The following is a 15620-nucleotide window of genomic DNA, read 5'->3' on the forward strand; positions in this document are numbered from 1 at the left end:
TACAATTAAATGATATTTGAACTGCATATCCATATATTATCTACCCCTATTATTTTGCAAGATCTTTAAGGTTTTATCCAATTGGTTTTGAAAGAATACTAGAAATTGTCGAAACTTCTCAAACATTTCTCATTTCTTATGCATAAGGCAAATATGACCATATCTGGATTAATTGTCAATGAAAGTGACAAAGTACTCATAACCACCTCTAGCTTTGACATTCAATGGTCCACAGAGATCTGAATGCACTATTCGTAGTGGTTCTTTGGCACGTTCTCCCTTTGTAGAGAAAGAACTTTTGTCATTTTTCCTTCTAGGCAAGATTCACAAACTGGTACTTCACCTAAGGTGACATTTTTTAATGCACCACATTTGGTTAACTTGCCAAGTCTATCATAGCCTATATGACCAAGATGTAAGTGCCATAGATTTGTTTCGTCTTCATTATTGATCTTTTGCTTTTTGTGGTTTCTAGGTTTAGCTATCTAAAACAGTTTGTTATTAAGCGCAAATAGTTCATCTGGTCTTAGATCATAAAGCCCTTGTTCCATAGTAGCAACACAAATTTGAATATCATTACGAGAAATAATTGAATCAAAATTCAAAAAATTCAATTTATATTTGCTGCAATTCTAAACATGAAACATGAATCAAGTTTCTACTAAAATTTGGAATAAACATAACATTGTCAAAAATCAAAAAATTGTTCTAAATCTTGAGTTTAGCTTTTCCTCTAGCTCTAACCGATACCATTTCTCCATTACCAACTTTAAGTTTCAACTCTCCAAATTTTAAATACTTCCAATTTTCAAGCAGCTACAATGAACAACATACATGGTTTTTAGATTTAGAATTAATAATCTAAATGGATTTGTCATTCTCTAAAATACATGATTCAAAAACTAAAGCATTACCTTTGTTCTTAGTGTTGAGAAGTCTTGGACATTTTGATTTAAAATGTCCCTTCTGTTACAATGAGGACATTGAATATTATATCTGCTTAACTGTTCTTGGATTATTTTTATTGTTGGTTCAATCTATTGTGTAAGATAATTTGAGGAAGTAAAAGCACTTTCTCTAATCTTTTCAACTGAACCAGAAGTTGTAGGATTGTCAGAGGAATCTTTCTCAATTTTCTTAGCTTTTCTCTTGTCGTGGCCTGCAATACTGGAGAAGGATCTCCTTGCAATCAAAATTGTCCTTCCATAAGCATGCAATTCAGTGTCCAGCTTGTCTATGTCAGACGAGTTCAAATTTTTTATCATAAAAGATACAACAAATTCGTTAAACTCAAGTGATAAGCTGTTGAGAATAAATTGAACTCTTTGCTCCCTTGATAAGACAATTCCTAGCATAGTTGCTTTCTAGAATTTCAAGTTCATCAAGAGCAAGCGTGAAGTGATACTCTGACCAAGAGTCATCTTCGCACTTTGGAGTTCATTTGCAAATGTATTGAGTAGATGAGGACTATTAAACAGTATTTTGACACTACAAATATTAATAAATAGAAATAAATTACTTGGTTCATATAAATTCATACACATATTCAGAAAATAACAAGTATAGAAAATATGTTTGCAAAAATACCAAAATCAAAAACATATTTGAATTATTTCTAAGGTTTCTAACTAAATGATATACAGTGTCCCAGTAGGCGAGAGTCAAAGATAACATCAGTTGAATAGAGTAGTCAGCTCATCTAAAATAAACAATGTTTTAGCAAACTTTTATTCAATCAAAATAAGAATCTAATGTGGTCTCGGCAGGCGAGAGTCAAGGTTATTCTTATTTTATGAGCTTCTACTATTGTTTCATATTTGTAAATTTATTTCTAAGTAGTCACCATAGGGGAGAGTCTAATAGAAAATAAAACTTACAAAATACTTATCATTCGAGATCTTACGGTGTTAATGCTTTAATGGATAACTATCTATAAGGGGGATGAAGTCTAACATCTTGAGGTTACATTGAAACAATAACCATGTAAGACCAATAATGGAGATCAAATATCTTATGTTAGCTCTTTATTTAAAATGTATGTTTAATATCATATATTTTAACTATGTATTTTAATAATGAAAATTACTTAATTTAAGTTGGTCTAAAATTAATTAAAATTAATTTTCAACTTTAATTTAATTTTCAAGGTAAATTTCGAAAATCTATATATATAACATATCATATATAATTTCAAAATTAAATAAAATAAATACCTGAAAAATAACTAATTTAAGTTGTTCTAAAATAACTAAACTTTCAACTTAAATAATTTTTAAAAATTTAATTAAATAACAAATTAAGTATCTTAAACTAATCAACTTAATTTAAAAAAAATATCCCAATTTAAGTTTATCTAAAAATAATTCAAATTAATTTTTAAATTAAATATATTTTCAAAGAATATCTAAATAACTAATTTTCTAGAAAAAATTTACTTAATTATCAATTTTAAAAATATTCTAATTTAAGTTGGTCTAAAATTAATTTTAAAAAAAATTATTTTCAACTTAAATATATTTTCTATGAAAATTTAAATAATCAAGTGTCTAGAACAAACTAATTAGTTATAACTTCTTTATTTAATTAAATATTAAAAAAATACATATAGTTTATCTTGAATTAATTTCATTAAACTAAGTGTATTTTTCTTAAATTAATTTCAAAATAATCTGATGAAAAATAAATTTCATATATTTTAAAAATTAATTGTATTGCTAATCAATTTTAATTTGGTTAAACTATTATAATTAACCTAATACAATTATTTAAATAAGGCAAATAGGCCTTCACAGTTGGGGTTCTTCATGTGAGAGAGGGTTGGGTTCAGTATGTTGTACCCATTACTAATGGCACCCTAACTCTCACACAAGGCCCAAAAGAGAGGAATTTAACCTTAATTAAATAAGAGTTTTTTGCGGCTAAACCTTCTCAATTGTCGTTTCACTTGCATTTAACCCTCCAAGCTTAAATTTTGACGGTAAAATCCTCCAAACTACTGAACTAGTAGCAAATTATTTAAGGTGTTATTCGATTAATTGTCACTATGGGTTGTTTATGTGTACACTCTTGTACACGTGGCACATTCATATTGGTACAATTAATATTATTATTTAAAAATTATTTTCAAAATTCATTTAAAAATTAAATAAAATTATAAAAAATAAATAAAAAATATTATCAATTTTAAAATAATTTTTATATTTTTAAAATAATAATATTAGGTGTACCAATATAAATTTGACACGTGAACAAAAGTGTCCACATAAGAAGTCTATATTGCTAGTTAACTGTAAAAAATAGATGAAACCTTAAATTTGCAAGCAGTTCAGTAGTTTGGAGGGTTTTACCATTCAAATTAGAGCTTAGAGGGCTAAGTGCAAGAGGAGTAATAGTTGAGAGGGTTTAGTCGCAAATAACTCATTAAGTAATTGTTATCAATTGAATAAGTGCAATACTAATTGGACGTAAATAAAAACTATCAAAGCAATATTTTTATTTTAGCAACCTAGTCTATTTCAATTATCAAAATCAAATGGCTCCCTATATGCATCTAGGTCCAAAAGCAAACATATAGGCTCAAGCATTACAAAATTTACCTGTTACAAATTATTTATTTGATCTTGTTATTCCAATTTTTGTCCTCATGATGGTGCATGCTAACGTAGACAGAACCAGTGCCACATGGCACTACAACTCACTAAAAGGAAGGCCAAGTCAGCACCCGAGCAAACGAAGACCCCGGCACTCAAACAGGGATCAAGTGATAGACCAGCTCCCTCTCAGGAGCTGGCCGGCCACCCCTTGCTGGCCCTATGGCTTGCCAACCCAGGGACAGCATCATGCTGGCTAGCCTAGCCACCACAGGGGCCTGGGCAGGCAAGAAGTGCTCTGCAGGCCTCACTAGACACTTCTACATGTGGCCAGGAGTCATGGGCAGCAAATTGGGCCCCAAAAGCCCAACAAAATTGCTGAATAATATCTAGAATCAAGGGCATTTTTGTCTTTTGTAAATATCTAACTAATTATATGATTGCTAAGGGATTTGAATTGTGAACCTAAGGTTTAAGGCTTCCTATATAAAGGCCTTAACCTCTAATTGAAAACCTAAGTTACCTCTACGCTAGAAATCTGATCTCAAACTCTAAGTGTCTGATAAACTCTCTCTCTTCCTCATTCTCTCTCACACACCTACCCTAGGTTGTCCAACACCCTAGGCTGTCCAACACTTCAGTTTTTCTAGGCATTGATTCATATATTTTAATCCTAAGGGTACTATAGTAGATCCCACCTATAGCAATCTAGATAGTAACTCTTTCGGTATAATACAATTAAAGGGGGAGGACGTCATTACCCGCTATCACAAGAGGGTAGAATCTCTATAAAAAATCCTATTGCCTATTTATTTTCATTCTTATATGTGCACACACATGACAAGCATCGGATTTGCACGACCTCGCTGTCGGTTGATAACTCCAGTTGCACCAACTACATCTTTGGGTCTCCCTCAAGACCCACAGATCGCATATCCAGGCACTCGGGTTCTAGTCACAACTGGAATCCCCATGAATACTACAGATGTGGTTAATCTCGTCACCACAACAGGCGCAAAAAGTTTGGCCACCATAGTTGGCCAACCTGACACGAGCATCCCGATGGATCCAAGTGGCAGGCCCATGCCTCCAAGTGTAGACCCACCATTCGCGCCTCCCACTAAAGGAAGGACCAAGGGGCAATAGCCCCCAGGGACAACAACTAGACCTCAACTCTAGTTCTACAGTAGAGAGACAGGCCTAGGGGTGGGCAAGCCAGCAATTGGCGAGCCTCACCTGGACCTAGGAGAAGACCTTAAGTTGGCCAGACTAAGGGAAGTTATAGGTCGTGCAAGCCTAACTAAAGAACCACACGCTACTAATTGCGATGCTTTCGCTCAGTAGAGACGTGAATTCCTGAGATGGATGGATGATCAAGAGTACATCCTTTGACCTCACCAAGTAGAATTAGATCACTGTAACTGGGAGTCCATCAATCTAATAAGACGATTCAATTAGAGAACCGACAGAAGAGGCCAAGATCTCCTTAGGGATTTACTTCAAGGAAGACTGCTGCCAAGTTCCTCGGGAACTAGGACATATCTTTCCCTGCCAGAGGGACGAAAAACCTTTCCTCAAAGGTCAAACGGCAAGAACAGCCAAATCCTGGCAAACAGCGGCTTGGGGGACTAGCCAGGGATCTCTGGCTCAATAGCAACCCCCATTGTGCAGCCATTGGCTGGCCAGCCATCAACAGGAGTACACATGGTCGGCCAGGGTACATCACTTCCTCTGCAAGGGAAGAGAGGTGCACTGAGATCGATCTTCGACCGACGAGGACCGAGAGTGGGTGTAAACACCCAAAATAGCAATTTCTCAATCCACCAAACTCTAGAAATTGGTGTGATATACCCCCAATTAACACATAGCCAACACCAGTCGACCATGGAGTCACAGGCGGCCAGACCCTACCCAGCGCAGATCTGGTTGGCCAAGGAAGCATCACGGGCGACCAGACCCTACCCTTTGCAGGTCTGGCTGGCCATGGAGGAGTACTGAGTGGCCAGACCCTATCCAATGCAGGTCTGGCTGGTCAAACACAATAGCTGAGTGTAAATCTGATCGACCTAGGCTAACTCCCATACCTAGGAATGGCTGGCCAGGGTCTTCAGGGCATGGATGATCTTCACCATACACTCTCCCAAGGTATGGCCAGCCAGCCCCTATCTTTTCAAAATCTGTAGCCCATACGAGAAGACCCGTTGACTCACATCAAATACTTCGAGATGCAGCTCGACCTCCAAAAGGTCGCTGGTGATGTGCGTTGTCGCATATTTCTAGCCACACTATTGGAGACAGCCCAACAATGGTACTTTAAACTCACCATGGGGAGATTCATCTCCTGGGATGAGTTCTCACGAGAATTCTACACACAATTCTCATCCTTGAGACTTGAACCATCACAGCTGGAAGACCTTGTCGAAGTCAAACTGCGACAAGGGGAACCTTTAAAAGATTATATTCACAGATTTATGGCTGAGCTACCAAAGTCAAAGGCCTTACTGAAGAAGGCCGATATACGGCCATACTGGGGGCATACTCCCACTAAGTGACTTTTGGAAAGATATCCAGAGAATATCCACCAACAACATGAAGGAGTTCCTCAATAGAACAGATGGCTTTATCAAACTCGAAGAAGCCATACGACAGGCCCAAGCAGGACATGTGAATAGTAGGCAGTCACAAGGCACCCACCGGCCTCATGACCCACCAGGCGCACAGGCAAACAACAACAATGCTGCCCAGACCTCTAGTGGTAAAAACACTAGAAACTAGTGTTGCACCAACAACTCTGGGAGGAACAATGGTAAAAAGGGGAAGTTTAACACTTCTCCCACTCCACAGAAGAACAAGGAGGAGAAGTATACTTGCTTCACCCTCCTAATAGAGAAGCCTGAGGCCATCTTCATGGCCACTCAAGGAACGGTCCCATACCGAAAGCCCTTTCCTATCAGAAGAGAGATGGGCAAGAGGGACATGTCAAAGTTCTATAGATATCACAACGACTTCAGCCACGACACTAATGAGTGTCAAAATCTGAAGAGGGAGATTGAGTACCTGATAAGGCGTAACAATCCCCACCTACATCGTTATGTACAAGACGACTAGACCCAGGTGCAAGGGGGCCAAAATGGAGATTCCATGCTGCAACCCGTGGCAGGACATCTAGGGGTCATCAGGACCTTACATTTCTGGCGAAACTAACAAAGGTAGGAAGTGATATGCTCAGACGCTTTGACTTGAGCCCAAAGGCGACATCCTAGCTGTCAGAGACCGGAGCTCTAAGCAACAAAAGCCCATAGAGCCCATGATCTCCTTTGCTAAAGAAGATGCAGCACCGGTCAGTTTCCCGCATAATGATCCCCTGGTCATTACTATGCCAATTGGGAATATGACTGTGTCTAGATGTATGGTGGATGACAGAGCCTTCTCCAACATTCTTTTCAAATCAACATATGAAAAGATGGGGCTCCAACTCACCATCCTGGCACCATGCAACTAAGTGATGTATGGCTTTTTTGGCCAAGGCATCGCACCTGTTAGGTATATCAAATTACCCCTCATAGTTGGAGAAAATCCAACCACAAGGACACTGATGGCGCAGTTCATCGTGATCGACATCCCCTCGGCTTTCAACGCCATGATTGGTCAGGCAGCCCTCAACGACCTGAAAGCGGTGATGTCTGTTTACCACTTATGCCTTACATTCCCAAAAATGAATGGAGTGGCATGCGTGAGGGGAGACCAACAGTCTTCCTGTCACGGTTACAACTTGGCCTTATCCAAGGCCAAAAAGGAGAAGCTGCCTGCCAGAAGTCTAGAAGATGAGCCCTGCAAGGGGCAATGAAGTCTAGCCTAAGGCAGGGACACAGACATAGATCCTCACTTTGGGAATTCTGCAAGAAGCTTCAGACCTGTAGAAAAGTTGGAAGAGCAGGAAGTTGATCCCACTCGCCCAACAAGAAGACTGAAGATCGGTGAGGGTTTGGCTCTAGAAATCAAGTCAGTCTTGACAGAATTTCTAAGGGAAAACCTGGACCTGTTCGCATGGTCACATGGAGATATGGTTAGAATCGACCCCTTCGTGATGACCCATGCACTCAAATTGATCTAAGCATCTGACCTATGATTAAAATTGATTTGGATGGGCCATATCATGTTTCTAGGTTTACACAGATGAAAGAAGTACAAATTTTACCTGTTACAAATTATTTATAAGATCTATTGACAATTGGACTATGATTAAAATCAAATCATTGGAACTGTCAACAAGTTAATCATAGCAATTTAGATCAAATATATAATAGGTTTGTTAAAAAAAAAATTGAATAAACAATTAAATAAACAAACAATACCCATGTAACAATATGTGAAATAAAATATTAATATAATTAAATTATTATTTTAACTAACCAATTATTTTGAAAATTTAGGGTTTTTAAAAACAACCTAAAATATCTTTTCAAAATTTAAAATTTAAAAATGAAACTAATTTAAAATATCTTGGTTTAATTTATTTAAAATACTATTTATAAATATCTGATAAGTAAAATGATATAAAATATCATTTTTCTAACTTATAATTTATAAACAATTAAATATTTAACAAAATAACTAATTTTGAATTTGAAAATATTATGGTTAGAATATCTATAAAAATATCTAGGTTAATTTCAAATTTATTAATTATTTAATTTATCATATAAGATAATTTTAATAAAATATTTCAAATTAAAAGGATAAAGTTATCTTTTAATTTAAAAATATGGCTAATATTAAAATATCTGATCTTATAATTAAATAATATTTAAAAATTAAAGAAATTAAGTAATTTTTAAAATATGATCATAATTTAAAATAAAATAATCAATTTTTAAATTTAAACCTCAAAATATCATAAAATTAATAATAATCTATTAAAAATTAAATAATTATTAATTTAAAATTGATATTTAAGTTTAAACATATTAAAAATAATATTTTATTTTGAAATTAGGGTTTAAAAATTGCAATAATTCAAAATTGGGGAAAAATCCCACAAAAATCGAGTTTGGGGTTGGCTACCAACAAGGCTGAACGTGCAGCCAAAACAGGCTGCACAATGCCCATGGACGTGCGCGGAAGGGAGGACCTACATCCTCACTGACCGAGATTTCTCGGTCAGCTACAGGGTGATGCATCGGCACTTACTGCATCACATGGGCGAGGTGCAGGGTTCAATGTCTAAAGACACGGGTGTGACACGGTTCAGACAGGGTTTTTTGTCCCCTGTCACGGGCGCCCTAATCCCACCTTGTCCGAGATGCTGGTGCACTCGATGCACCGTTGAATCCCGAAATTTCAAACCTTCATAACTTTTTTAATTTTTATCGAAATCGAGTTCCGTAAAAAAAATTGCTTAATTATTCACAAGGAATCCAAATAAAATATTTTCAGAAAGAAAATAAAATTATTTTCATGGAAAAATTTCGTAAATCACATTCAATCATCAAGCAACACATAAATCAACATATGAACACATCCAAATCAACACACAAACAATATTCATCGTTTTAAATTCATATTTCATGAAAGTAAATTATTACCATGGCTCTAAGGCCAGTTGTTGGGAATTTTTTACCAGGATCTAAATTTACTAACAAGTATGCTGATTAACATCCTAAATATGAATTCTCTAAAACAATGAAAATAAACACATAAGGGTTAGAAAACCTTACATTGATTGCAGCGGAATATAATGACTCCTTCCGTTCAAGATCCCTAGCCCTTGATTCCTTTCTGTAGTAGAGCTTTATCAAGATCTTAACCGGGATCTCTTTCTCTCCTTCGGGCTTAGTTACCACCGTCTTACTCACTATGATTGAGTATTTGCTATGTGTGGGCACGGTACTCATTCACTCAAGGTTTGAATATGGAAGAACAATGAAGGAGGTAAAATCACTAAGGAAGGAACTCTCTCATCTAGGTTGAAGGCAGTAGTCAAGATGACATTAGTTTGACAAAGTGTCAAGTGGATGAGATGAGAGTATCATGTTCCTTTTATAGTGTTTCAACTAGGGCTTAGGGTTGAATTATATGGATTAAAAAAATAAAATATTGGGTAAAAATCCACTATGGTCGTACACTTAAAGTGAATCAATCTCTAGTTACAATTTTGCCACTTTTTTTAACCACTTATTCTTCTTTTCAATAATACCATATTTTCTAATTCAATCCTATAAATACCAAAACTATTTATTTAATAATTATAATTAATTACTAAATAAAATTGTCATTTATGTAATTTATTAATTAGATCATACAAAGTCTCTTAATTAATAAATTGACCCCTAAACCTCTTTTCTTCACAATTAAGCCCTTGCTTAGTGAAAATTCTTAAATAAGACATAGTTTAATTTTAGAATTATAATTGATTAATTAAAATCAATTAACTGAGTCTGGAAGCAGTATTATCTCAACAAGTGAGGGGACCATGGGCCTATATAACCGAGCTTTAAATAAGTAGATCTAGAATTCACCAAGTAAAATCCCTAACTTATAATTCCGCCTTGCGCCACTATAGATTTAGAATTAAATACACTCTCAGTTATATCGAACGCTCTATATGTACTACGATATAGATACGTTATAATTATCCATTGTTACAATCCCAATAGTCAAGGATCCTCTATAGATGATCTACACTGAATAGGGAAAATTTACTGTTCTACCCTTCAATGTATTTTATCCTTAAAACACTTAGCTACCTATATATGATATTTCGTTAAACTAATATACTTACTGAAATAAGATCTCAATCATTTATCTCTATCAAGCCAAGCTCAAAGGAAATCATTGTTTCACTTCTAAATACCTATAGAAGCTATAAATTTCATATCTATGATCAGCGCTCCCACTCAATTGAACTACCATGTTCCTAAGATGTAAGTATCCACCAGAACCAAAAGTTAGCTTCCACGAACAACTCTAAGAACATAAATAATACAACTAAGTTGTACCTAACCATATCAGGATTAAGATCCATAGACCTAAGATCAACCATTGATATTGACTTAGAAAAATATAACGGTAAGCTTAGGATATCTTATCTAAGATCGCTATCGGTCCCTTCCAATGTATACTCCATACATTTGATACTGGTAAACTTTGCCAATGCCCTGGAAAGGACATAACACTTATCCAAGGTGTAAGTATACCTTATCGCTGATTATCATGCCAGTCTACATTCAGTGAACTGACAAATCATGGGAATCAAACTTTTGAACATAAAATCATTATTATATTTCAATGTCCTGACGACACTATAATCATGAACAAATATATACATATTTTTACATATGTTCTGGACTTAATAGAATTTATACATCAAACATAATCATGAAATATATCATGTGAACCATGCAACATAAAATGTAATTTTTGATCTTTATTAATTAGTAAATCTGATTATATTGAAATGAATTTTATTTAGGGCACAAAACCCAACATTATATTGATCTCTCTATATATAAGGATTATATTAGAAAATATTTTGACAAAATTTGAGCTTGATTAGAGAATTAATTACTTTCAAAATACATTTTATATATTATGTTCAAACATATATTTTTAAAAAATAATGATAGTGATAGATACATTCTTAATTTGTAGTTAGGAGAATGTAGTTATAATAAAGTGTACAAATTATTAGAAATATATATCCTTAATTATTTTTAAAACAAAATTTTTTGTGGTGAAATTAAGATTTAAATATATATTTTATGTATAGATGCGATTATATATTGATGTCATTTTTATTTTTAAAGATATGTATAATAAAATTAAATTTTTTTATATAAAATATCTATATAATTTTTATTTTTAAATATATATAATAATATTATAAAATATTAAAGAATATTATGTTAAGTAATTGGGATACTGTTTTAAAGTTAACGTAAAAAACTGAAAAACACTGTTACACCAAGAATTATGTTACATAACCACATTTTATAGAATAGGCATATAACAAAAAAAAAATTATCTTCATTAAAATTTAGAACAATTCAAAATTCGACAAATAATAGTAAAGATCAGTCAATATACACTGAGAATTAGAATTAAATTTAATATTATTACATTAGAAAAGGAAATTGATTTTGTTTTTAATGATTTTTATTTGTTTGGTTAAGAAATATTATATTTAATGTCATATTTATATAAATTTTCCATTTTTTCCCTAAATAGCCCCTTTTAGAATTGAGACGTCTAATTTAGGTGTCGTTTGGTAACAATTTTATTTTTTAAATTTTTAATCACAAAACGAAAATAAAAATTTTTTTAAAAAAGAATATTTTTGAAAAATAAAAATGCGTTCTGTAACCACTTTTGTATTTTAATTTTAGAAAGAGAAAACAAAAGTGTGTTCTGTAAAATTTATTTTTATTTTTATTTTATTATTTTATTTAAGTCGAGTCTAAGTCCGGAGTCGGATTCAACTTCGTGTCAGAAGTCAGGTTCAGCGCCAGGGCCGTGGGGGGATTTGGATCCGGGTCTAATGGGAGTCCAGAATATTGATTAAGAAAAAAACTGTTTAAAAAAATATTGAAAGTTACTATTTTTATTTTTAAAATTTTTATTCTCAATTAAAAAATTGAAAATTGAAAACCGTTTCTAGTTTTTAAAAAAAGAATACAATTAATGACGTTTTGATATACAAAATTTTAACTTGCTTCAGTCCAATCACCAAGAGAGGCCGTTAAGTTTCCCGCCATTCTGTTTGATAACAAACAACTTCCTCAACTGTTACAAATTATCAACATAAACACCAATCCATTTTCTTTCTTAGTACACAAACACTATTAGTATTTATTCTCCTCATCGCTTCCAATTGCATCAACGCAAAATGCTTCTTGTTCCTGATTATGATCCTTACAATCCACTTCCATTGGATGTAAACGAAGGTTTGGAGCGCTGCTTAGAATTTCAGTCCTCGAATGCCCGTATTGAGGATCGCATCAAGAGCACACTCAATCTTTCTTGCCGATTTAGGGCCATGCTTGTGATATTCAAAGTAAGTTGTTGATTAATTGCTACGATCTCGTTCTAGATTCTTAATTAAGATTTTTTGTTCTTGAGCAAATATGCTTGGTTGGTCAGAAAATTATGGTTGAAAGTTTACAGAAGCTAGTTTTCTGTTGTTGTATCTTTTAGAAAAGTTTTTGCTGAATTCTTTTGTTATAGAATCTGTGGTAAAAAAGAAAGAAAGAAAGAAAAAGCTTCAAAATGAGGTAGGGAAAGTACGCATACTAAAAGTTAATTGAATCCACTGACAAAACTTAGAATTTTACATCGTTATCCTGGTTATTTGTTTGTGTTCTTAGCATTAAATGTGTACAAGAAACGTTTGAATTTTCAGTGCCAAAATGACTACTTTTTATAATATTTTTATGAAAAGAAATAATCTAACCAATGATTGGAATCTCTTGGATAATTTCTTGGTTCTTGCTTGCAGTACTCAAAGCACGAAAACCTTGATCCTTTGATACCCTATCTTGCTCTAACCTATTTTGATCGCTTTTTCACAAGGGGAAATTTTTTGCCGGTATGATTTGAATGAATTTTGAATATTCACGCCTGTTTTCTCTAGCTGCATTTTCATATAACAGTCATATTTCTTGCATTTGTTTTCTCAGCGTGTAATGGGTAGCAATGACCACAATGTGGACTTAATGGCTATATGCTGCCTAACACTTGCTTGGAAGTTGAGAAAAGGAAATTTCAAACTCTCTAAATTTAAGGTATAGTTGCCCTTAATTTTGATTCCCTCTCATTTCTTGTATGTTCTATCACATTGCTCTATTCTTATTACAACTGATTCACCATTGCAGGTAGATAAACCAGAACTTGAAATCCTTACAGCGAAAAAATTAATGGCAATGGAGTTTGCTATCCTCGAAGGACTCAACTGGGATCTTCGTGTTTTGACAGCCCTATGCTTTGTGCCGTACTTTGCTCCTAAGTTTGCCTTCACTGATGGACTCAGTTACAGAACCATCAGTGAAATCATTGTAAATTCTCAAGAGAGTAAGTTTGATAGTTTTGATCTTACAAAATGAAAACAAAAGAGAGTTACCTAATTATGAAACTATTACTAATCAAGGATTTGATCTGAACAGTAAAAATCAAAAGACAGAAGCCTTCGGTTATTGCTGCGTTAGCTCTTCTTGTTGCTTCCTCACATCTGTATCCTCAGAAATTTCACAGTTTTCGTGATCAAATGATATCCGAGGGAATCATCGAAGAAGTAAGCAAACATGATCTGACAAACCTTGTAGTTCATTAATTGATGTGTTCTTGTTCTTCTAATGAAATCTCAATCTGATTTGTCTTTTTGTGAGGTTCAGGTGCATATAAAGGACTGCGTGGAGCTTATGATTGAGCTGTGTAATTCTTTGGAACTTACTTTTGAAACTATTAAGCCTCAAAGACTGGTACAATCAGAAGTGAAACATGGGCAACACTGTGATGCAACAGCTGAAAAAGAGAATGTCCAAAAGTATGAACAACTGGCTGGTGGAACACATGAACTACCCAATACTGAAAAATCCCAAGATGATGCTGCTATACATGAGGTTAATGAAACTTCAAAACAATCCACCACTGAAAAAACTAAGGAAGACAGTGCTGATGTAACTGAAGTAGACGCTGCTGAGAAATCTACACAAGGAGCTGATGAAGAATCTGAAGTAGCTGCTTTAGGGGAAACTACGCAAGGAGCTGATGATCCATCATCTAAACAATTCCCTGATGAAAAATCTGGACAGCTGGCTACTCAAACATGCGAAAAATCAATTGCTGAAGAACCTAAACAGGTAGCAACGGACCTAAAGACAATGACTACCTACACAAGCTTGCAAAGAGAAGCTTATAAGGGGAAGAAGAAAGTGGGAGAGACAACATCAGAAATGGCACAGATGGCAGAAGAGAACGAAGATGGGAACTTAAACTTTCCAATTAGATGGCCACTGGGAGAACAATACGCAAAACAGATGATCGTCTTTCACAGTGACTCTGATTCCTCAGAATCAACTCTAAAGCCTGCTAAAAAGAAAAAGGATAAAACTGAACCAGAACAAAGTGACGATGACAGCAGTATGGATACAGAGGCCAGAGAACCATCACAAGAGGCCATGGAGGAGGCTGCTATGAGAGCTGTTATGAGAGCCTCGTCTCGAGAGAAAGTGCTGGACTGGCTCAAGTTCCATACCCCATGAATGCATGGTGGTACTTAACTGCTGCTACTACAAGTTCTTCAACAACAAACATGACACATCGCAAATATGTACAGTCAAACATATGTTTTGACTCTTGGCATATATTTTAACTAATTTTCGTTCATTTCTTCAACGTCGTTGAGTGATTTACTTTGGATACCCAATAAACTAATAAGAGTAAAATTATACGAATCAGCGTAGATGCTTAAATAAATTGAAAAATACGGTATGTTTTGTTTATACGGGATTGATATTTCAAGTCAAATATACGGTTTTATTTGTTAGTATTATACCTTTTTTCCAGATTCAGAAAAAGAAAAATAAAAGTGAAAAAATCAGCTTATTGTCTCCCACCTTTCTCTATCACATGTCCCAACTGTTCTTTCATCTCTGCATCGTCCCTCATTCTCAGTCACTCTCCTTTTTTCCCAGTCAGCTAATCATTTGTACGTGCTACGGCTCAGTGACATTTTCACTGGTTTAGAGCTCAACTCTGTTTTGAAGCTTATTTTTCTTCGTTTCTATTTAGTACACTTTGCCCAAAGTCTGTTACAAAAACCATTCAAGAAGAACGTTTATTTAGTGTCTACACCAAGGTAAAAGAAAAGAAAGATTGCAAAGCCATTTTAATTTTAAATGAGCAACCTTGAAATTTATTACATATCTTGAAAGTGTATTTATTTTATTTTTGAGTTTTTGTGAAGTTATTAGGGTGACTTTATTATAATAGCTGACCAAGCCAAGCTAAAGGTTTTGCAATTTTGATGTTGGAAAG

At 34.4% G+C, this 15620-nt stretch overlaps 1 protein-coding gene across 1 annotated transcript; it reads left to right on the plus strand.

Annotated features, from left to right (window-relative positions):
* The first annotated feature begins 12216 nt into the window (after window positions 1–12216).
* On the plus strand, window positions 12217–15130 carry LOC115695121 (uncharacterized). The gene is made up of 6 exons (XM_030622211.2): window positions 12217–12642; window positions 13084–13173; window positions 13265–13369; window positions 13460–13655; window positions 13748–13875; window positions 13976–15130. Exons 1-6 carry the CDS (start codon window positions 12475–12477, stop codon window positions 14843–14845), a joined length of 1557 nt encoding a protein of 518 aa, XP_030478071.2. The 5' UTR covers window positions 12217–12474; the 3' UTR covers window positions 14846–15130.
* Window positions 15131–15620: the final 490 nt, after the last annotated feature.

Source organism: Cannabis sativa, chromosome 6 (genome assembly GCF_029168945.1).
Source record: "Cannabis sativa cultivar Pink pepper isolate KNU-18-1 chromosome 6, ASM2916894v1, whole genome shotgun sequence".
Lineage (NCBI taxonomy): Eukaryota > Viridiplantae > Streptophyta > Magnoliopsida > Rosales > Cannabaceae > Cannabis > Cannabis sativa.